At 40.9% G+C, this 23760-nt stretch overlaps 2 protein-coding genes across 2 annotated transcripts; both read right to left on the bottom strand.

Annotated features, from left to right (window-relative positions):
- Positions 1-446: 446 nt before the first annotated feature.
- Positions 447-9529, bottom strand: stim2a (tromal interaction molecule 2a). The gene is made up of 12 exons (XM_030055597.1): positions 9433-9529; positions 6996-7126; positions 5268-5379; positions 4984-5095; positions 4540-4655; positions 4080-4257; positions 3787-3964; positions 3414-3575; positions 2904-3004; positions 2539-2792; positions 2138-2348; positions 447-1977 (listed from the first exon to the last, which is right to left on the bottom strand). The coding sequence occupies exons 1-12, from the start codon at positions 9527-9529 to the stop codon at positions 447-449; spliced, it is 3183 nt and encodes a 1060-aa protein (XP_029911457.1).
- Positions 9530-11424: 1895 nt separating this feature from the next.
- Positions 11425-23341, bottom strand: rbpja (recombination signal binding protein for immunoglobulin kappa J region a). The gene is made up of 11 exons (XM_030051430.1): positions 23322-23341; positions 22259-22297; positions 21988-22083; positions 21669-21834; positions 20396-20570; positions 20047-20184; positions 19229-19341; positions 18847-18987; positions 17291-17446; positions 17076-17179; positions 11425-15642 (listed from the first exon to the last, which is right to left on the bottom strand). The coding sequence occupies exons 1-11, from the start codon at positions 23339-23341 to the stop codon at positions 15288-15290; spliced, it is 1503 nt and encodes a 500-aa protein (XP_029907290.1). The 3' UTR covers positions 11425-15287.
- Between the last annotated feature and the right edge of the window lie 419 nt (positions 23342-23760).

The raw sequence follows: 23760 nt of genomic DNA, 5'->3' as shown, positions 1-23760 counted from the left end.
TGCTATATCAGAAATAACAGATCAATTCATTTAATGCTACTGTGATCACTGTGCATATCCCATAAGGTTAGGCATCCAAAGGTATCTTGGCATTTCATCAAGATTACATTATTCATATGTGTGCCCTATTATAACACAATTCTATGACTGCTTTTAAATCAAAATCATAGACATATCGTCTATAGGTTTTTTCTCTATTTTCTTCACTTTGTAAGTCATATACACTCGACCTGTCTGTCCTTGTCTTTCTAGAACCTGTGTCCAGCTAGTGCCTGGACACCACTGATAATGAAAGCTTCCACCCTCAGACTTGGTGATATCTTTTGGAACGTTTTCATGAGATTTCACCTTCAGGTCTTTTCAATGAGGTTCTAAACCTCAGGAAATTGTTTAAAAAAATAATAATAATTAGCAAAAGTAAAACAAAAACAAAATTATCTCAGTTGTCAGAGCTTCTGAAGGCCACTTTCAAGCCTCTCTGAAGTTGATTCTTTTTTCTTTTTAAAAAGGTTCTTGAGCTTTAAGGATTTTTTCCCCTTCTCTTTGTCTTTGTTCTTTTCATCTCCACATTCAGGGGGTGATGCAGTTGAAGATGGGGCAGTGACCCTTGGTGGTGGTACTGGCGGCTCTGTCTCTCCTAGAAACCTGCCGTGTGTCAAGTTGGGTGTTGAGATAGAGAGGTCACTGCGGGTGGTTGGGTTTGCAGCTGCTGAGGTGTAGGACTTCTCTAGGATTCCATCATACACGAGCTGGCTTAAAGGACCAGTAGGGAAAAGGTCTGATGATGGTTTCCATGGCACAAGGGAGGTTATGGTTAGGTCTGGCTGTCCAATCCGACCTGGAGTTAAACTTGATTCAGATGCATACTCATCCCTGAGTATTGTTTGTTTCTGTGTTTCCATGGCAGCATCAACTCTATCCCAGGATATCTTTGCTGTGGGTATGTCTATGGAACTGACAGTCTTGTCTCTTGGTATTCTTTTTCTAAAAGAGCCAGCAGACATCTTGAGTTCATCTCTCAGTGTTCTCCTATTTGCTAAAGTTTCTGATCCAAATTCCTGTTTTTCTCTTGACACCTTACAGGAGGAGGTATCTATCAGTGCTTCCATTGTCTCTCTTGGTAGCATCTTTCTTGAGGGACTATCAGTAGAATACTCTGGCTCATCTCTAGAAATCTTTCTTGTCACTGCTCCAGCAGTATCGGCTACTTTGTCCCTTGGAATTGCTTTCACAGAGGAATCAAGCTGATACTCTCCTTTATCCCTGGTTATCTTTCTAGAACCTGTATCCAGAGACATTCCCATTAAATCCCTGGAAATCTTCCTGGATACTGAGTCAAACGGAAGCTCCATCTCCTCTCGTATTATCTTTCTTGATGTGCAGTCCATTGAACCCCCCATCATATCTCTTGATATCTTCCTGGTTGCAACATCTGTTGAAGTATCTAATTCATCCCAAAGAATTTTCCTAGCTGTAACATCCAGTGGTAAATCACTTCGATCTCTGTATAAATTCCTTGAGGAAGGGTCCATCAAAACCCCCACTGTATTTGTCTCTATTTGTCTTGCTGCAAACTCTGCTGCGGCTTCCAACTCTTTGTAATGCCCCTTTCTAGCTGGAGCCTCCACTGAAACCTCATTTCTTTCTCTGGACATCTTCCTTGAAGGAGCATCTGTCAAAGACTCAGTGTCCTCAAGATTTTCCACACAATTATCCAGTACTTTTTCTTTTAAAATCTTTGTACTGACAACATCTGCAGAAGCTTCTTGTTCTTCCACAGAGATTTTGCGGACTGGAGATTCAATAGAGGCTTCCAGTTCTTTACTGGAGGGCTTTCTAATGGCGTTGTCAAATAGCTCCATTTCATCACGATATATTTTGCAAGATGATGCGTCGATGGTGGAGGAACTAGGAAATATTCTGCTAAGAGTAGGTGGAGTCATGTAATCTGTGTCTGGGAATATCTCCTGGGAGTCTCTATCAATGAGAGAGAAAGGAAAGAACAAGGGGAGGAATGACAGAACAATGGAAGAAGTCTAAATTAGTATGAGCATCATTCAACAAAGGAACTTGAGTATGAGCAGAGAATAATAATAATGGATACTGGACTGTAAAAGCTGTAGGCTGGGAGACATACTGTCTCTTCTGGGGTGTGTGGAAGAGCTCTTTCTCCTCCTCAAAGCAAGGGAATGGTGCATGGATGGGGATAAGGAGGTCAGGGTCTGATGAGATCACAGAGGCTGTAGGCTGAGTAATAACCCCAGTACGACGTGAACGACATATGGTGGAACCCCGAGACCGAGGAGAGCGCTTCATTGGTGGAACTGGGGAAAGAACAAAAGTAACCACTTAGATAAATGCTCCAATTATTATCTAGTGTACTGCATTATGTAATGTGTGCATCATTAGCCTTACTAATGTGCCACTGCAACTTCCCAATTTATATAGTCCCAAAGTAAATAATGAATAAAGAAACATAATTCTTAAATAATTGCCACTGACACTTTGGCTCTCACTGCCCTAACTCTTGCTACTGACCTGGTATCTGTGATATAACTGACGAAGCAGGGTCTTCTATCAGATCCTCCACTGACCCATGGACCGAACTGTGGCATGAGCAGGGTTGGTGAGGAGCTCTGGGAATTCCCAGGACACTGGGGTCTGTGTAGAGTTTAGCAGTGAGGTTTGCCAGGCCAGCATTCTTCAGGATGGGGAAGCCACACAGACGCTCAATCTGCTGCCAGCGGTGAAGGCGCTCCCGTAGACAAGCTGTCACCTCAGACAAGGCATTCCTGGTCGGTGGGGGACAAAAGTGTAAGTGTGTTACATGTTACATGTTTATTATGAGAGCTAATTAAACAGACATACACAAAAACCCCTGCATACATAATGATGTGACTCACTTTGCCTCAAGGATCTTGTGATCAACCTGGTCTAGAGAAGAGCTGTGAGCCACATGGAGAGTCCCCAGCACAGAACTCCTCTTCTTCTTAATCTTCTCTGCCTGGAAGGAAATAGGTCAGTTGCTTGGTGAGTAGGGCTGAAATGATTCCTCAGGGAACTTAAATAACTCAATTATGAAAAATCCTTGACTCGAATTCTCTGACTCAAAGCTTTGCTTCATCTATAAAACTATATACAGTGGGCTGAGCAGCACACAGATGATAATTACAATCACATAGTTTGATTGCGTGAGTTGCAAACATTGCTAGTGAGTTGGAGGAAGGGAGAGAAAACACAAGCAAGGAGCATACTGATAAGTACATGGATAGACAGATAGATAGATAGATAGATAGATAGATAGATAGATAGATAGTCTTGTCATTACCACTGCTATCAAAAGCATAAAAAACATGGTATACATAAAAGAATCTTTTTGACATTCATGTAGCCATCCGGTGTTCATGCATTACCTCTTCCTTGGCAATGGCAAGCTGTAGTTCTGCACTCTGCTTCTTGACATTGTAGTACTGGACCTCCACCTCATGGGTCAGTTGCAACCACAGTTGGAGGACCTCTGAGGCAGACCAGCTAGCCTGCATGTCTTTCTCTGCCTGCTTGAGTGCTCCACGAATCTGGAGGGATAGCATGACTTAGACATTACAAATCAATCCATTGAATAATCACTGGCAACTGCAGTAATTCTCTTCAATTTATTATGATCAAACTCAATAGGTGGATTAGATAAAGTTATGCCAAAACGTTGTCAAAATATGGTTACTCTGAACTGTGTTTGAATGAGACTGATATATTGCCTCTGTGCTTTAGGTGGGCCCATGTTTCTACCTGCTCCAGCTCTTCTTCTGCATATCGGAGGCGGCTGAGTTCACTGACAGCCCCCTGCCTCAGCTCGTGCAGACGGTGGGCCTCCTCCTGCGCCCCCATGATCTCATCTCTCATCTTCTCCTCCAGACTCTGTTTCTCCTCGGCCACATTTCGCTTTTCTTCCTGGGCTCGCTCTAGTCTAACAGAACGAAACTGTTATGAGCACACACACACACAAACAAGTGGACTCATTTATAGAGGTGGTAAAAAAGAGAGACAGAAACACATACACAGGAAAACTACAGTATGCTTACTGTTCCTGTAGTTCTCTGAGGCTCTGCTCAGCTCTCTGAAGACTCTCCAGGTCTTTCATCATCTTGGCAATGTGGATCTTGCTAGCTTTGTTCTGGACCTGAGCAAACCAGCAGCCTCCAATTCCCATCACCACCGAAACAATTAGCAGCAGGTCTTTCATGTAGTTATGAGGAGGACCTAGATTGAGGAATGCAAATTCATGTTCATAAATGGTACATATACCACAGATGGGTAATAAAAGAAAAAATTAAAAACTCACAGTCATCAGCATGGGGTAAGTCTGAATCCCAAACTAATGCTTTTACTTCAGTGGATATTTCCACTGAGAAATTGTGTTAGTTTCCTGAATTTGTTGTCAAAATACAGGGGCTAGTGACATGGAGCAGGAACTGATAAATAGTAATGATATTATAGAGGAGAAGCAGGAAGAGGGGAGCAGGTGACAAGTGGTGTTCTTACGGGTTGGTGGTCCAAACAACACCACATCCAGAGCTTTGATATTGAGCTTCTGTTTGTCTCTCTGGTCCTGAACCCTCAGATGGCCACTTAGGAATGAAGGCTCATTGGCTGCAATCCTGCACACAGATGATGAGTGTTTGTACTGACTAGATGAAGGCAGGCAGCACAGATTGAGTGTACATGTGTTTTTAATCATTCTTCTATCTTGTTTTTGAGGCTAGATAGGATAGTTTATATGATACGTAATCCTGGCATGTTTGATTATTAAATAATGAACAACCTAGTAAAGTTGTTTTGTTTTTACAGTGAATGGTACATAAGTACATAAGAGGTAACAGCATAGTGATTTGGGTAACTGTTGTCACCAAATGGTATCCTACTTGGAGATGAATGAACACTTGTTAAAACTCAGTGGATGTTCTCAGTGGATTGCCATGTTCTCACCTGGGGAGGGTGTTTCCATTCACTTTAAAGTCTTTAAAGTTTCTCTCATACTGAGGCAACTCAACAAAGTCCTTCAGCCAGCGAAGCACATCGTCTTGAGTCCAGTTATGAACTGAAACAGGAAAAGCACAGTTCTAAAAGTGAGAGAAAGAAGTGTTGTTTGGTTGCATACATAGATAAACACACATATGCACACATGCACACATGCACACATGCACGCACACACGCACATAGACACACACACACACACACACACACACACACACACACACACACACACAGACCTTCAGATGACTTCCATCCCCTCCAGAGCTCCTCTACAGTGATATGTTGGTCTTCTCTGTGCAAGTTGCTGTGTTTATTGGTCTGCTGCTGCTTCATGTCCTCAATAATAAACTACAAAGGGAGAGAGGGAGAGAAAGAGAGAGAGATATGTAAAAATAAGGGCTTTAGCAGACCCCAAAAATTGCTGCACCGGGTCAGAAGCACACAACACTGGGCACAAGCTGAATCTTGCTATCCAAAATAAAGTGGTTGAGATGTTGTAATGTCTTATGTTTCAATCTGGGAATAGGGGGAGGGTGTATGAGAATGCATGTATTTATTTCAAATGGATGTAGGAGCATGAGTGTGTGTTAATAACTTCACTGTGAGTACAAGTATCTGTGTGTGTGTGTGTGTGTGTGTGTGTGTGTGTGTGTGTGTGTGTGTGTGTGTGTATGTGTGTATGTGTGTGTATCGCTGTTGTCTTGGAATGTGTCCTTGGCTGTAAACGGATTCTTCATGTGATGGCTAGAGGAATCTCTGGGCTCTCTTCTGATGAGCCTGGGCCCCTCCCTGTCATCTCTATGGTAACTGCAACCTGAGCCCAAGGATACTGTATCCCTTGGCTACTTTCTGGAAGGCCACGGCATGCAGGAATTCTGGGTTTACTACCAATTCCACATATAACTGGGGACTCTAAAACTTTCTGGGCAAAGCACTTAAGTTATCCTAGGCTGGAAATGTTAAAGTGTTCAATACACAAAATATACCATGAAATACAAACACCACAAAGGCACAACTGCACACACGCACAAACACACTTTTACATAAATACGACTTGGCACGCATGCACTAAGCTATATGCTTACATGCATGCACTTTCATGCTGATAGCTCATTTGCAGGAGTAAATGGAAAAGTCTTAAAGGACAGCACCAGTATAATTTTACATTTGGCTCATTGACAAAACTATTTTGCTCTGGTAGAAAAGCACTAGTGGCTTCCTAGATGTAGATTTCAGACAAGTATACAAATCCTGTTTTTTCCTGTTTTTTTTTTTTTTTTGTTTGTTTGTTTTTGCGAATCTCTCCCATTCTGAAGAGGGAGGCAATATACATCATAGCACAGAAGATAAGAGGCCAAACATGAATGTATCCACCACTGTTTTATAACATTAATTTAAATGGGTTTTCAACAGCACAAATGTTTATTTTGTTCACAATTTTTGATTTTTTTTTTCTTTCTTTTTTTCTTGTTTTGTGGAAAAGGTTCAATTCAATTTAATTTAATACCAAAACAAGTACTGATATATTTGAAATATCAAATATCTGTGTTGTTTTTACAATAATCTATTTATCAAACCTCTTAGGAGAACATTGTGTTTCCTCAAGTGGTTTTTGATAATACTAGCTAAAGAATAGGAGAGGCAGAAGTCAAGAATCATAAAGAATTGTTATAAACTTAAAACAGCCTATTATTGTGAAGGTTACCAATGTTATTCTACGAGTACAAACCGATTTTGACATTGAGCCAAAAGCAAAATTATACTGTCGGTATTCTTTCAGTAGCATTTGACTTTACCGCCAGCCAGGACACCTGTTGTACCCCTGTTTATCCCTGTCTCTCTCATCTGCAAGCACACACACACGCGTACAGGCGCTCCTGCAACTCATGCAGTTCAAACATTACATTAATTAAAAGAGGACCGAGTTTTTTTTGTGTGTTTTGTTTTGTTTTGTTTGTTTTTACCTCAACACTCTCCTCCACCTCAATCCCTCCATCCTGGTCATCGTCCATCATCTGGTGGATGTTCCGTAGGGCCTCCAGGCTGTAGCGGTCCGCCTCGCTCATACAAGGAGGAGACACCACCATGCACGGGTCTGCATGGACCAAGAAGGCAACATTTCATCGACCATTTGAAGGCAACATTTCACCACCATTCAACTTCACTGATCTTTGACTCCTTTATCACTCCGATGGGGTGAGACAGCCTGAGTCTAAATTAGCCATGTGCAAGGGCGCACATTTAGGGGGGGTCAAGGGGGACAAGTCCCCCCCAATATTTATAAAAGATAGATAGATATTTATACAATTTATAATAGATATTTATAAAAATAAGATTTTCCTAGTAAACTGATGCATAAAAATGGTAAATGGGTGCATAGAAATCCACCAGAATGCAGGAAATTAAATGTAAGATGCTCAAAATTTCCAGTGGGAGGACCTCCTGACCCCCCACTAAATGTGTCCCCCCCAATGTCTAAGGAAAATTTGCGCCGTTGGCCATGTGTATGATATCATTGCTTTATGGATTTTAGCTCAGTTCTAAACAACAAGCAAAATTTCTCATCCTACACCTAGAAGGGATCGCCATAATGCAAAGCCCTCTGTGTGTGTGCGCATGTGTGTGTATGAACAAGGGTGTAACACACACACACACACACACACACACACATACACACACACCCATCTTCAGATGTCAAGACCAATGTTGTTATTAAGTGCACTAAAACTTGAGTTTTTTTTTATTAATTGTGGACAATTATTCAGTTAATATATTTTTTTTATTATAATTATTTAAAACAAGTGCACTGCAGAGAGAGTGCAGATCTATTTACATAAACATGACAATGTTTACAACTTTAGGGTTCATTTGACTTCAGAAATTTTGTGTTATTAAATTGTATTAAATCATTGTATTTTATCAAAAAAATATATAATAGCATTTGTTATTCATTCATTCATTTGTTTGTTTGTTTCTATATGTGAGTCACTAAATGCTGCTCGGTTAGATACATGGGAGCATGACATGTAGCCCACCATCACTCTAGTCTGTCATACAGAATGTCCTCAGTGACTCAGAGTCCATTTCCTTCTGGATGACTCAAACAGTTTCGAGCACCAAGGGGCCTTCAACGGGTTGGGGGTAAGAAGTCAGTTGGTCACAGTCAACAATGCTAAACTGCCTAATTGCTTCTATTTTGTTAAATTCAGCCCAGGAGTAAAAACACAGGCTAACAGAAAGAAGCAGTTGTGGATATGGAATATTTAAGATGAATTACCAACAGGCATGCTTGGAGCAGGTGTGGGGATTGCAAAAAGAGCCTTCCAGAGAGAAATGCAATATAATAGATAATAAGTGACTTCAGCATGCCAAATTGATTTATAATTCCATCTCAAACATTTATTGGTGGTTTTTGTGATTTGATTGTTTTCACATCTCTTCTCGACAATGATTTGCACTGACAGTAATTTCCTACACTGCTTGTCAACCTGGAGAAAGAAGTGGGCTGCTATGGATATGACTATATCACTGTTTATCTGCCCATCCCAAACAGGTTCATACCACCAGTAAGTCTAGTAAACTGACATGAGTCCCCTGGGTGTTCATAAAAAGCATTTTTCATCAATGATAACACTTCTTATTTGGAGGAGTGTGTGTTGGGACCTCCACATTTGACCCAACTTCAATCCTTTTTACTGGTGAGCTGAAGCTGCTGGGACTCAGGGACTGTCTGGGGTTAGATAGATAGATAGATAGATAGATGGATAGATAGATAGATAGATAGATAGATAGATAGATAGATAGATAGATAGATAGATAGATAGATAGATAGATAGATAGATGCTGTTGTTGTTTTACCCACGGATGTCATTTTAATTGTCATTTTAATTCACAGCCAGACAGGCGTACCACTCACAAACACACAAAGCCTCATACACAAGCTTTAGGATGGCATACAATGCATGTATGCATGCTCTATACTAGTATGGCAAGGCAGCACAAGTCCATGTGAGTCCAGACATGACACTGTAGTTTTTGTCTTCATCATTTTAATGGATAGCAAAGATAAATCAAACAAATTTAGGCCTATTTGGAGGGTACAGGCCATGGTCCACCACCAATGCCACCCAGCACTTGTGCAACAGGATCTCACTTAACTCCAATAATGTGTCGCAGTGGCACAGTAATATCATAATATAACCCATTCTGCCAGTTTACATTTAACCACTATTGGCATATTTTTATACCCACAGATACTATTAGGCCAGAGGCAGCGACTTCCTTGCTGGCTCACTGAACAGGTGCTTCGATCTTCAAAGACGTACTTCCATATTCTGCTCTAGTTCTTTCTCGATTCATGAGCGCACAGCCTACCTGTTGGGTCGAAGCGTGCGCTCCCACCAGGCAAGGCGAAACCCTGCAGGTTTCCCACGCCTTCTGTGGCCACGAAGAGCGCAGAGCGGAGGACGAGGAGCAGCACCGGGGAGAGAGGCAACATGTTAGAAGTAAGATAAAACTGTCGGCCGGGGACGAGAGAATCCACAAAACAGATGGCGGTACTCCAGACACCGACCCCCGTTTAACGGCGGCACCGGTGTCAGTGCGCGAAGTGTTAAGCGATCTGTGTTGCTATTAACGGAACCCCCAGAAGTGAGATGTGATACTAAAGATTAACTTGAGGAATCAGACAGGCTGCACTTGAACACAAATGTCAAAAATGGAAAAAAAAAAAAAGAAAAAAGAAAACTCCAGGATAATTTTGCAGAGACAATGTGCAGAGTCATCCAAATATGTCTCTCACAGGAGAGTCGTGCATAAAGCATTAAAATAAGATAGGCCTACCAACTTAAAAAAAAATAAAAAAATAAAATAAAAAAATAATAAAAAAATCAGTGATAAGTCCTGAAATTGTTCTACAAAATAAGAAAGAAAATCCCATGTTGTATCCACACACGCATGGAGAGCGGGTTTGGAGAACACAAGTTCTAAAGGCGCTTGGAAATAGCCGATCCTTTAGGGTTAAAAACTATTCAGTCAGAAATAAGTAGCCTATAGGCTGCATAGAACCCTAAGTCAAGAAACGCGTCCTTTTGTTCCCAGTGTCCAGTGAGAATCTGTTTTGTTTCGGCTTTTGATCTGACAAAGTTAAGTCAGCTCTCCATACTTGCCCACATTCTAGCAACGTCTGCTCTCCCCTCAACCCCCTCGTATTGGAAACGCGTCGCAGTGACGCCCCTGCGCGGTATTTACAATCTCTCTCTCTCTCTCTCTCTCTAACGCGCGCGCGCGCGCACGCACACGAACACGCACACACGCACACACACACACACACACACACACACACACACACACACACACACACACACACACACACACACACACACACACACACACACACACACAGAGTTTGCACCCACCCTTCAGAATAGGGGTCCCCAAACTTTTTCTCGCCCCCCTCAGGCCTCCCAAGTAGATGCACATCGGCCCCCAGTTCGCTTATTTTATTCTAAAGGCGCTCATCTTTTATTGACAGATATGACTTGGTGCAGGGCTGAACAGCTGTTTATAATGGATAACGACCATGAGTGAAAATCCCTCACCAGAACAATCATTACAAAAACAATTTCTAACTGCTGATTTATATTAATAAAACTGAAACTGTGGGTCCTATTGGTTTTAGATTTGCTGGAGGGCCCCTTGCAAACCTGTAAGAACCCTCTGAGGTCCTCAGACCCCACTTTAGGAGCCACCGCCTTAGAATAAGACTCATGATAAGAGCAGCATGTGGAGGTCATGTAGTGGCCTGGCTGTGTGGAACCAACAGATGTACACATGTTCGCAGATCTTCACGCCATGTGCACGGGCTTAGCAAATGTTTGTTCACCTGTTGGTTTCTCCATTGATGTCCTTATTTGGTTTGCTACTTCATGGTAAGTTTCACAGTTATAGAAAAACACCAAGACACACACACACACAATGATCCTAACTTTGGTGAAATGAGTATAACCAAGAGGATGAAAAACACCCCCCTCCACACAAACACACACACAGTTTCATGGTAACAGTAACAAAGTGTTAGGTTTCATTCCACTGGCTCTACTCTCAGTCTAAAAATACAGTGAGACAGTTTTGACCCATACCCTGCAGAGCATGCACAGATGAAGTGTCCACCAAGACCTCAGTAGGAGCTGTTCTTGAGTATGTTTTATATGCTCCCATCTCCTAACACTTACAATCCTATCGCTTCTGCTCTGCTTACTGGTAATGAGAGACAGGAGAAGAAAGGGGGCTTAAAAAAAAAAAAAAAAAAAAAAAAAAAAAAAAAAGACTCATGTACTCCAACACCTAGTGTAAAAAACTGGGTCAGTGAACAGAAATGCACCAAAACAGGCGAACGATATGCCAACTTAAGCTTTTTTTATTCATGACCTTCCATTGAAGAAAGCTGGTGGATTGATTGGCTGTTTAAGGGACTTAATCAACAGACCATATATTGACAAGATGGAGGGATGATATGGGAACAGAAAAAGGAGGGACTGATAAGTCACAGACAACAAGAGAGATGTTATAGGAAAGAGCACTTTTTTCCGTAAACACGAGCAAAGAAAAGATCCTTAAAAAAAAAAAAAAAGCTGCCTGGATCAGGACATGATGACTTTTTGCATACTAATGATTAGTTGCATCAACACCAACGTACTTTGCACCTGTTCTTCAAGAGATGTCCAAACCACCATAATCAAACAGGCAAAAAAACAAAGTCGTGAATCTGGGAACATGGAAGAAACAAAGTCAGTCGATTGGAGATCTAATGTCTTTGAGAGTTGAAAAAAAAAAAAAAACTTGGGGATTAAATGGGATTAACATTAAACCAATAACCTAGTGTTTTGGAATGGACTAAGATCTTATAAGGCATGCCAGTGATAATAATAAAAAAAAAAAAATCCACATCCCTCTCAACTGTTGCAGAACCACTGGCACCGCACTAGAATGTGGCTGGATTACTGAAAAATGCATCATGTTTCAACCTGCTGTGATAGCTTTATATAAGACATCATTAGATCAAATCATCAAGCAATGATGCAGCTTTGTATCTGAAATATTACAACTGTTGCATATGTTTGAGAACATAAGAGGAAAATGGGCTCAATGGTACCACAACAGTTGCCAGATTGTTACATACGAATGTTAAAACCACATAATGTACACATAGGTAAGAGCAATGTTAGTGGTCACTGTAACAGCGAGGAAAAGCTCAACAACCGCTGGTACCAACATGAGAGGGAACCTTTTTCCACAACATCAGATCCCAGGCAGGTTTTAGCTTTGCAGCTTATAATGGTTAGTTAAAATGTGAATTTACAAACTGACCAAAGAGCAGAAAAAAGTAAGTCACTTAAATTCTACTTACTGTACAGTAATGATGTAACCTATCCCCAGAACAAGTGTAACTATCCCTTTTCAAAGTATTACAGCACCGGTGATATAAAGGACAGGAAGTTACAGCTCCCCCATTTTGAGACCAAAGGCCAGGATGTAAATATTTCACTTTGCAACCAGTTTATCTACTTTGCAGCATCTTAGGCATGCTGATTATGCTGTAACAATATACAAAGTGATTACCTCAGTGACATAAAAACTACCAACTGGCAGTATGCTGGCCAAGCTATCACATTTACTCATGATTTTCTTGTCAATTTTTAAATATACAATAGAAAAAGGCTACTCTGTGATAAACAATAAGCAAGACAAAGCGCTCTCTTACTTAGGTAGTGGTTTGTAAGGCAATGTTATTTAAATGACAGTGCCATTGTCACTAAGTAGTTTAGTGAGTCAGTCCAAGCTTTCCATTTACATGTTCAGCCAACTGAATTAAACTGAGACACCGAAAGAGATAAAGACAACAGATGTGGTTGGATCCGATTCTGTAAGCAGTTATTGGCTAGTCCCAGGGTAAAAGCCCAAGCACAAGGTCACCTATCTAGCACGGCTGATTGTAGCAAAAGTAAGTCTAGTGTTTTAGGCAGTGAGACACCATGTTGGACAAAGCTAAATTCAACAAGGCTGAACTCCAACAGCACTCTGTTGAGCAATAGGTGAATTAAAAAGGGGAGCACTGCAGGCTACAAGGCAGAGATGGTGTTAAAGCTCTTCTTCCAAACACTTTGGCCCAAACTCAAAAGCAAACTTAAAGCCTCTCTTAACTGCCCTGTTTGAAATTGTTCTTTAAAATGACTGGTCACATGTAAGCTGTACTCCTCCTTCTCTTATATTACATCTTTCTTCTTTGCTCCTTCTGAAGATACATGAGAACAAAATGAGTACTTTTTGTTTTCAACACATTGTTGGTGTGAAAAATGGTGGTACCATTACCACAGAGCCAGAGAGGGCTGAAGTTTAGATTTGAGTTTAAGCAATCTGGTACAAAAACCGCAAACTGATTAGAAATCACAGGCCTTGGTCTCCCAGAATACACTGATAGTGTATCACACATTAACATCATACATGTATACACTACACTCATTGAAAACATTTTTGATATTAAAAAAAAGTCTAGTGAGAGGCCAATCAATTCAGGCCAATGGGCAGGATGATCTAAGGCAGCTAGGCAAACATCTGCAGGCGGACATGGGTATGTCTCAATTGTCTGACGAGTCTCCTGCCAAATCAAGCTCCATTTTTTATTTCTCATCATTATGGAACGTGAAGGATAATGAAAGGTGTCTAATGACTGTTGAGATTTAGAGGCTGATTTGTCAAGGTTTTTTGTCATACTCAAACAAAACAAACAGCAGCCATTTTCATTTACCAAGGTGCACTGTCAAAAAATGCATGTGTGGCCTAATGCATATGCATTTCAGAGTGTTATGATATAGGAGCACAAAAATATAGAAGGGCATGGCACTTTATACAAATGATCAGCTAAGCCGATTCATAATGATTGGTGGCAGGTGTGGAAACTGTAAAATTATTTAACAATTATTTTAAAAAAGCACGCCTTAACTCTTTTGCAGCACCATGGACTATAGTTCTTTTCAATTTAACCTGGCACACACAATCACACCATCTTGCATTAATTGTCAGGTGTGTACCGTAACACTGAGACTGAGTCCCAGCTGTGTGGACATGAATCACAATGCAGCCACAATCTTGATGTTGCAAACAAAGCCATTAATTTACCACACAAAATTACACTGCCACTGTCCCTTTTACGCAGCAAAACAGTGGCTTGGCATGTTTGATTATATGTGTTTCAAAGCTGCTGTATCTGATGCTGGAAACCATGATACTTTTTAGAGATGCACCAGACGGTTCTTTCAGTCGCAAATATTAACAGCAGTGCATTCAAATTAGCTCAGCTGCCACTGTGCTCCTTTACATTATCACTCTCGGTAAATCACTTGCTGAATTAAGAACGTGAGGCGTTGCGAAATGCAGCGGCCCAGGTAATAATTTGTGGCATGCTTGATAAATCAACCCCTTAATCTGCATTTTACTGTCCAGTTCCAATAAACATTAGGGCAAATGGAGGAGCCCCAGTCAGATTATTGGGACAGGTATGCCATTTCCACCTTGCCTAACCCACTGAGACAAAACTCAAATGGGGGGCCAACAAAATGAAAAATCATTCTATTTGGTAACAAAAGTGAACTTTCTATGTTGTATCATACAAAAACTGTGAAAATGTACCTCAGCAAAAGCTTATAAAATATCATACGAATAAAATAATATAATAATATTCCTTGGTCCGTAGAAACTATGTTACTATTAGAACGTATTTTCCCCAAAAGCTTTCCCTTGCACACAACTGATAAACCATCACGCTCCTTTATAAAAACATGACCTCGGTAGAAAGTAAGCATGGTGAAAATATCTTCCAAACCGACAGATATATAAAAAACAAAACAGTTCTTTTATAAAACAGGCTTCAGTGAGAGTGGGGTGCCTGAGGAAATAGATGCATCTTTGTTGAGATACAGATCTTGGATATCAGGATCCTCAGAATGGAGCTTCTGTCATATCCACAGTGATCCATATAAAAAAGGGCCAAAGAGGAGAATTAGTTATCCCAAGTCTTTTTCTTTGAACTTGTCTCTCAACTCTCTTTTACGCTCCTGATGAACACAACTGCTCCCCGATGAAGAGTTACTGACTTGGTGTGTTTTTCTTCACAGGTCCATGAGCCTCTTTGGGAAGTACACGCACACCTTTGCTCAATCATTCATTTACCACACACACACACATACAAATAGGTATTACTATGACAGCACCGACATGGCCGACGCCCCTGATGACATACTACTGGCTGAGTCGCTGGTGGCATAGGGCCCCTGGCCTTCCCCAAGCCCACCGAGCGAGGAGGAGGAAGATGGTGAAGATGACGATGCTGGTGATGATGAAGAGGTGCTGTGTGACCGGAGAATTGCCCCAGCAGCACTGCAGTGTGGTCGGGGGCCCGGTTCAGGGGTGTAGGTGAAAGTGAGGGCGGTGGCGTATATAATTCCATCATTGCGAACCAGGGTGACAGGGACTTGAACCGGCTGTCTTACCCAGCGCCAGCCCTCCCGGAAGGCAGAGATGTCTGGGACCACACACAGGATGCTCTCTCCACACCTAGGAGACAGATGGATGAAATGAAATTTGCTTTGTAAAAAGAACCCGTTACCCATGACACATACTAGGCATGTCACAATACCACGATTTTTGAAGTTGGTACTAAAACCAGTGATTCTTGACAAACCATTTGTTACAACAGCAAAAACAGAAACCCAATTCAGCACACACCCCTTTATTAAAAAGAATTCACACAAAAACTAACAAAACCTTCTTTGTGCTTTGAGTGTTTAAACATACAGGCTACATTCAAATTGGTATTTTGTTTGGCCAACAGGCCAGGTAGATTATTTGTTTGTTGTAACAATGCTTCTTGGCAATAAATCTTAAACCGTTGGAAAGCCTGTTTATTTCCCTTTTAAATGGTGCCACATTTGTAAGGAACATGCATTTGTGGGATGAGCAGCAGAGCTGAGTATGTGGGTTGTGCCCATGAAAAATTTGCAAAATCTTCTCTGCCAATGCCAAACAGCTTATTTTGCTTTTGCTACTGACTCTTGTTTTGAGCTCCAGGTGCTGCCAATCAGACCTGATTGGCAGCACTGATTGTGGGGCGGCATCTCCCTCACTGGAAAAACGAGGCTTATTATCATTGGAGGCAATCTCAGTGCAGAGAGATATCGAGATGAGATTCTGCAACCAGTGGCAACCCCATATCTCCACAGTCTGGGGCCGAACTCTATCCTCCAAGATGACAACGCTCGCCCCCACAGAGCGATGTTTATCAGAGACCACCTCCAGCATTTGGGAGTGGAGAGGATGGAACAGCCTGCCAGCAGTCCTGACCTCAACCCCATTGAATACTTGTGGGATCAGCTTGGGTGTGCTGTTCATGCCAGAGTGACCAACACAACCTCGTTGACTGACTTGCGACAAATGCTGGTTGAAGAATGGGATGCCGTCCCACAGCAGTATGTGTGACCAGGCTAGTGACCAGCATGAGGAGGAGGTGACAGGCTGTTGTGGCTGTGTATGGTTCTTCCACACGTTACTGAGGCTCCTGTTTGTTAAATTAATAAATTGTTAAATTGCCAATATGTCTTGTTTCTTCAAACTTCAATCATCCAATCCACCAAACAAGAGACAATGGCAGAATAAGCTGTTTGGCATTGGCAGAGAAGATTTGGCAAATTTTTCATGGGCACAACCCACATACTCAGCTCTGCTGCTCATCCCACAAATGCATGTTCCTTACAAATGTGGTACCATTTAAAAGGGAAATAAACAGGCTTTCCAATGGTATAAGGTTTATTGCCAAGGAGCATTGTTACAACAAACAAATAATCTACCAAACACAAATTTCCTTACTTTTTGTGCAATGTTTATAATAAAAACACTACTGGAATTGTTTTCAAAAATCTGATGTTGATTTGGTACACAAGAATGAGTTCATGTGACCTACCCAACAGACACACAGACAAAGACTCCCATACCTGTACATGGTATCAGCCTCCACATCTCCAAACCAGACTCTGAGGTTAGGGGTGAAGTTCTGTCCTGTCAGCTCCAACATAGCCACATCTCCCCCACCATTCAACTAGATACAGGGGAAGAGATAATGAATGGTCAAGTGCCTAATGTGTGCAGCTACAAACACATTTTCCACAGAGAGAGCTATGTGTGTGTGTATGTGTGTGTGCATGTGTACCTGTAGACTCTCCACCACAGGGACAGGTGTGACAGGTGTGGGGACAGGGCCCATGCCCTCATAAAAGGTGTATTCTGCCTTGTCAGTGCTGATGATGGTCCAGGAGGCCCCGTCATTAATCATCTCCTTATTAGTCTCTTTGGGGCATGGTGTGGCCTGGAGGAAGTCAGAAATAGATTTAATTGCTCAATTCCACATCTAAAGACAGAGAAACTCCAACCTCAGACACCACAGTGTGAACTAAGAGCTTGCCAATGTTTCCTGACTGGAACACAGATTAGAGTTGGATCTCTTGTCCTGGACCATAAAGCTCACTAAAGGAGGTAGAGAGAGATATCTAGACTGGGTATTAAAAATCACAGCATACACATCCAGCAGCCAAAGCTCTCAGCTCTCAGTCTGTATTTGCTTGTTTACCAGGAGAAAAGGCACTGCTTTTTAGCTAAACTGACAGGATCTCTTTCAGAAAAGACCATGAGAGGTGATGCTCTTGTAATTGCCTCCACTTCAAAGGCTTAGGCTCCTACAGCATCTTACAAAGTACCATTTATTTGTAGGGCCGGGCACGACACATAGAATTTTATTGTCAATTGCGATTTTGGCCACTGATGATTAGGAAAACAAGATGACTGAGATTAAACAATTATTGTGTTGTTGTTCCATTCAGCAGTGAAGCTGTCTTTGTGTCTTGTGTTGTAAATCCAGCAGGCCCCTTTTCTTTTTCAGTGGTGCACTTTTGCTCCTCAGTAAAAAAGCCCAGGCTCACTCTCAGTCAGGCTGTGGCATGTTTTTATTTAGCTGAAGGAAATTCCCTGTTAAAAAGACAAGCTTTTTATTAAAACTTCAGTACATGTATGGTGCATCTAAAGTCAATAAGTAATTCTGTTCAATAATCACTATCTCAATATTGACCAAAATAATCATGATAATGATTATGCCATAAGTGAGCAACCCTATTTATTTGTTTGATTCTTTTCTTTTCTTTTCTTTTAAATTTTATTAATAGTTTATATCCTATTCCATTTACATATATGCCGTGATTAGCCACACAGTTAAGTAACAAAAGTTCACAAACTGGTAGCTCTGAAATGATTAGCTGATTAAGAGATCAGTAGATCAACAGAAAATAAATTGATTATAATTTTGGTAATCAATCGTTTTAATAATTTATCAAGTAAATATACCAAACAGATGCTAGATACAGCTTTAAATATGCAATGGTTGCTTGCTTTTATTGATTTTATTTTATTACATACACACATTTATTACATGAATATCATGTTTCTTTGGCTGTTTGGCTGTAGTCACTAATTTTAAAATATTAATTTTGGGTCTGGTAATTTGTCATGTTCTTAATATTTAATAGACTAAATCATTTGGTGATCAATCAAAAAATAAAATCAACATGTCCTCTTTTTTAAGTAGCTAAAAACTAACTGTGGCAGAAGTAAGATTTTAGTCAAATATATAATCACCAAGACGCCATTAACCAAACTGAACACTATTCAGAGTTAAAGAGAGGCTATGTCAGTGTGTTTGTGTGTGTTTTTGTAGACCTGGAACTGGATGATCCTCTCTTGTGAAAGACAGAGATACATTCTGTCTGTATCTTTCAGGTAGAAGGCACACTTGTGGAGCTGGGACACTGGGTCATCTGCATCCAACAATGCTGTCTGTTTGTCCACTTTACGAATGATCTGGGGAATCGGGGCAATCACAACACCCGTCACAAATACATACAAAAGTGACATAATACAATATGTGACACTGCAAATTTACACAGTGTAAATGTGTACAAAATGATACACAGTAACACAAAACACTAGGGCACAGCGTGTACACACACCTTAAAAAAAAAACAAAAAAAAAAAACAAAAAAAACATGCACTTTAAAATCGCATGCTCCATCAGTGCTCACTCTCTCATAAACATACATACCAGTCTGGGTAGGGCCATGCCAGTAACAGAGCAGACCAACTTGACCGTCTGGCCATAGTGAATGTAGCCATCTCTCACAGCAAACTCCTCTCCTTCAGACTCATCATCATCCACTACACAAAGAGGCAACACATACATGTTATTTCTATTCCCATATGTAGATCTTAAATGTGTCCCTGGTCAGTGTAATTCATTCCTGTTGTGGCGACTCACCGTTAAAAGTCAATCAAAAAGAAAACAAAATCATTAAAACACGAGTAGACAATTAATTTTAGCAACAGGAAATGAGTCAGGACAATTCACATACTGAAATGTATTCATCGAATGACGATGCCTGACAATAAGTTTGACTTTGGTGAACTAGATGTGCTTTAATGTTTGCTGTTCCAAATACATTTGATTTCATGAATCGCTGCTGCACATACATAGATTTATAGATTTCACAGGGATATACATAATCCTGCATAAAAACATATCCATGCTGGTGGGAGGAGGTGGATTAATTAAAGTAAGACAATTGTAGGCAGCACAGAGAATCAAAGGGAGGGCGGCTAGAAACAAACTGTCAAGGTAAGCTGACACATAAAAGGCTTTGAATAAGGAAGTGAAAAGATGAGTGGTTCCATTCTGAAAAAGTGTGCTAACAAGGAGAGCTATCAGTTTACAATGCCTGATGAGTTTCCCACTGCTGATTAATAAAAGTAATCCGCTGTTAGACGGAGAGAGAAGAGAAGGAAAACAAAATGGTGCAGGGGAAGAAGATAAGTAAAATGTCATGATAAAAGAAAAAAAAAACAAGGAAAGAATGTGTGACTCACAGAGGTGGATGTAGAAGGCCCCCCACTGTTGGGAGCTGGCGTGGAAATTTCCCCCCTCCACATGGAGATACCTGGTACTGACTGTCTGGGAGCGCAGGCGGTTAAACAATGCCACTTTAGTCCCCGATGCTATACACACTGGAGCGAGCAAGAGAGAGAGGCAAGACGATAAAATAAGGAAGTATATCTATTGTGAACAAAAAGTGTTAAACTGTTTACTTATCTCTGTCACAGGAAAACCAAATATGAGCGTGCAGTGAAACCATACAACTGTACTCTACATGTGTATGTGTGTGGGTGGGTGTGTTTGTATGTGTACATGCTTGTTTTCACACATCTTCCCACTCACAGTCTGCATTCTTCAAGGACTGTTTCTTCTTGGAAGGCTTGGAGATGACCTTGATCCTCTTGCTGAGGAAGACTCCAATGTCGGAGCTGTTCCCATATAACATCTTCACAGACAGCATGAAGTGTTTCCTTTTATCCGAGTCGCTGATGTACAGCGTTTTAGCTGTGCAGAAATGCTAACGGGGGAGAACATGCAGGTTAATGGTTTTGTTTACTTTCTTGTCCCTTTTTCACCAGCCTCCCCTCTCTTTTGGAGACCTAATGATGCAACAATACACTCGATTTAACAAAACCATTCAATACACAATATGGAATTAATAACAACACAAAACGATGCACTAAATAAAAGTTCTGTGACCAAAAAAAAACAAAAAAAAAAAACAAGACTGTGCAGAATAATGTTTATTTCTGAATCCAAAATCTTTCTAGAAATGATACAAGCTTTTTTAGAATATAAAGACTTTTAAAATATTGTCATTGGAAAGTGCAAATAATATTTAGATGAAGACAGTGAAATTGTGCTCAACAAAACATCCCATTTGTGATTACTATAGCATCTAATATTGTGATAATTTTTTCTGCCCTATGACACAAACTCACATTTTATGCAATGTATTGAATTTGGATGAATTGCTCCAACCCTACTGAGAACTAGATTATCACCTTAAAATGTGCAAAAAGAAACCAGGGGGGACATGCATAAATATTAGTTTTGAGTGTGACAGCACTTAATAGATTTTTGCAACAGCACAGTTGCATATGTTCAAACTGAAAAGGAACGCAGTTCAATCGTACATTTCATGTGTTGGTTATGTTGTGTATGTGTGGGTGTCTTAAGCTTTCGACAGAAAGCCACAAGTTGTTTTTTTTTTTTTTTAAATAACTCATATGGCCTTAGTGTGAGTAAAACGGGAAGTGTGTGTGTGTGTCTGTGTGTCAACTCAATGATGTTACCACTACTGATTGCCTTCTATGGTTAATTTTATCTTGTATGCTGTAGATGATTGCCTATTGGTTTGCTTTTATCTGGTATAACAGCTATTGTTGTTATTTTTATGTACACTGTACTGTGTTTTCTGTGTTGTATAGCATGCCCAGTGATTGTGATTGTTGAGTATGATGTATTTATGTGCCTTGACACAACAGATGCAAATTAGCTTGAGGTAAATTCTGGTGCAATTTATTTTAAACTGTGCATTGTTCCCGTAAAAATAAAGTAAAAAATAAATAAATAAATAAGACATATGTCTGCCATATGATAATTGTGTACCCACCTTCCCCTCCAGATTGAGCTGCTGCATCTCCTGCTCGCTGTTGCCAATGCCAATGAAGGCACAGGGCTGGGCCTCCTGCTCGGAGCAACCCTCCCTCTCCATATTCTCTAACTTCTTCTGCCAGCCACTGCCCATCAGATACACACATGGTGGAGGGCAGAAAAACCTGGTTGAGAAAAGTGGAGGTCAGAACACACACACAAGGAGGCCCTGTGCATCTATTTGAACCTGCAGAGATTTCCCTCTCAGTGCCTCTCAAAAACACACAAGCAAACACACACAATTCAAAGAATGCAGACGATAAGAGTCCCAATCCAACCTTTTCTCATTGCCATAGGACTTCTGTGCAACTTTTGCGTGTAGTATGAGCACTGTTTGATCATCTTTCTCCTTCAAGTAATTCCTCATAGCCTCCCTAGGGGAAAAACAAAAGATAACGTTTCAACAGCGCAGCACACTTCTTACCAGTATGGAAACGACATCTGCTTTGATAGACTTGAGTCATTTCCCCTCGGCAATCTGCAGCAATTTCACGGCCCGTGTGAATAAGGTTTGACATTTTGCGTGATTTTGCCTGTGGTTAGTCTTACCTTGTCAAACGCTGAGGTTGAGGTCGCTCACCAAACTTCCTGTAAAACCAAAACACCAACTTGGAAATAGTCTACACATGGTTTCAGTGCAGTGATGAGTAAATGTAAATGAGCTCATCAAAACAACACACTGCCTGGAAGGTGCTTAACATACTACAAAATGCATCCTAAAATGCCAGGATCAAATACAAGTATGACAAAAAAACAAATAATTAATAATAATAATAATAAGAAGAAGAAGAAGAAGAAGAAGAAAACATCCTAATGAAGGGTTACTTCAGCATTTTCAAAATGGATCAATACAGATATACATAAGAACACAGAACTGATTTTTTTTTTTTTTTTTTTTTTTTGACAGGCACTAATCTGATTTTGTCTTTTATTGTTAGATATGATTATATGATTTAGTATAAAGCTGCAAAACTGTGCTATACTGTATGAAGAAAGGTAACAGCAGAGTGGCACAGTTAGCCCAAAACCTCTGAGCACAATATCATTTCACATCCTTTCTCAGTGATAACCTCTTGTCAGTGAAATAATAGTTTAACTTTTTACATTTTATTTGTGGGAGATGGACCCGATGGTGATCCCTGGACTCCACTCTAGAAATCACTGCTCCAATGTAACAGTTACAATCTGAGAAGTGACTTAACGTTGTTACTTTGTTGTTTTACTTAACTTTCCAGACCTGAGCGTTTATGTATCACAAGAAACAAAACAAATACAAGCCATGAAGTCAAACGCAAAGGCTGATAAAACTACTTTATAAAATGCGCTTAGTTACTTTGGCGTACATGTCGACAGATAGGATAAAGAAAGTAAGTGATACTGCGAAGAAGAGGGGCGACTTTTTGAGAACAACTGGCCCAACACTGAGGCACAGACAAAGTAGCATGAAACAGTTAAGTGTGGAGCCACTTTGTTGATGGCACGGCCAACGATATCAACACTCAAAAAACACTCTGCAAAAAAATGCAACAACATGACAGTGGCTCAGCAAACCGACCAAACTAAAACTTTTCAACAATTTCAGCTTCATTTTGCTTTGAATTTCAACACTTACCCCGTCACAACGGGCGCCATCTTCCATTAACTCTCCCCCCTAAAAAGGTCCAACAATCGCGAGATCCCTCCCCCAGCCCCTTACCAAAGCCAACGGCACAACAGAAGAACCAGACTGGAAGGAAAAGAAGGGAGAGAAAGAGGGGGAGGTGTGACGGGGTAAAGGGGTGAGAAGAGAGAGAGGGGGAGGGAGGGGGTGGGGGGGTTGACGGGCAGAGGGCAGACGCCATAACAACAGGCGTGGGAAAGTTGCAAAGTCGCGCGAGAGCAGGAAAACTCTCACAATAGACATGAGTGAAGATGGAACCGTGTTCACGCGAGATGAAGTGATACCCTCATAACCTGCCTGTCTTTTTTTTTTCTCTCACAAGACACCGCACTGTAACTCGATTCCCACGCCTTGTTGAGCAATACACTCAACACCTCCATACACTGGGCAG

The sequence above is a fragment of the Myripristis murdjan genome, chromosome 1 (genome assembly GCF_902150065.1).
Source record: "Myripristis murdjan chromosome 1, fMyrMur1.1, whole genome shotgun sequence".
Classification (NCBI taxonomy): Eukaryota; Metazoa; Chordata; class Actinopteri; order Holocentriformes; family Holocentridae; genus Myripristis; species Myripristis murdjan.
The sequence above is the reverse complement of the archived record's forward strand: the minus strand, read 5'-3'. Positions and strand labels throughout refer to the sequence as shown.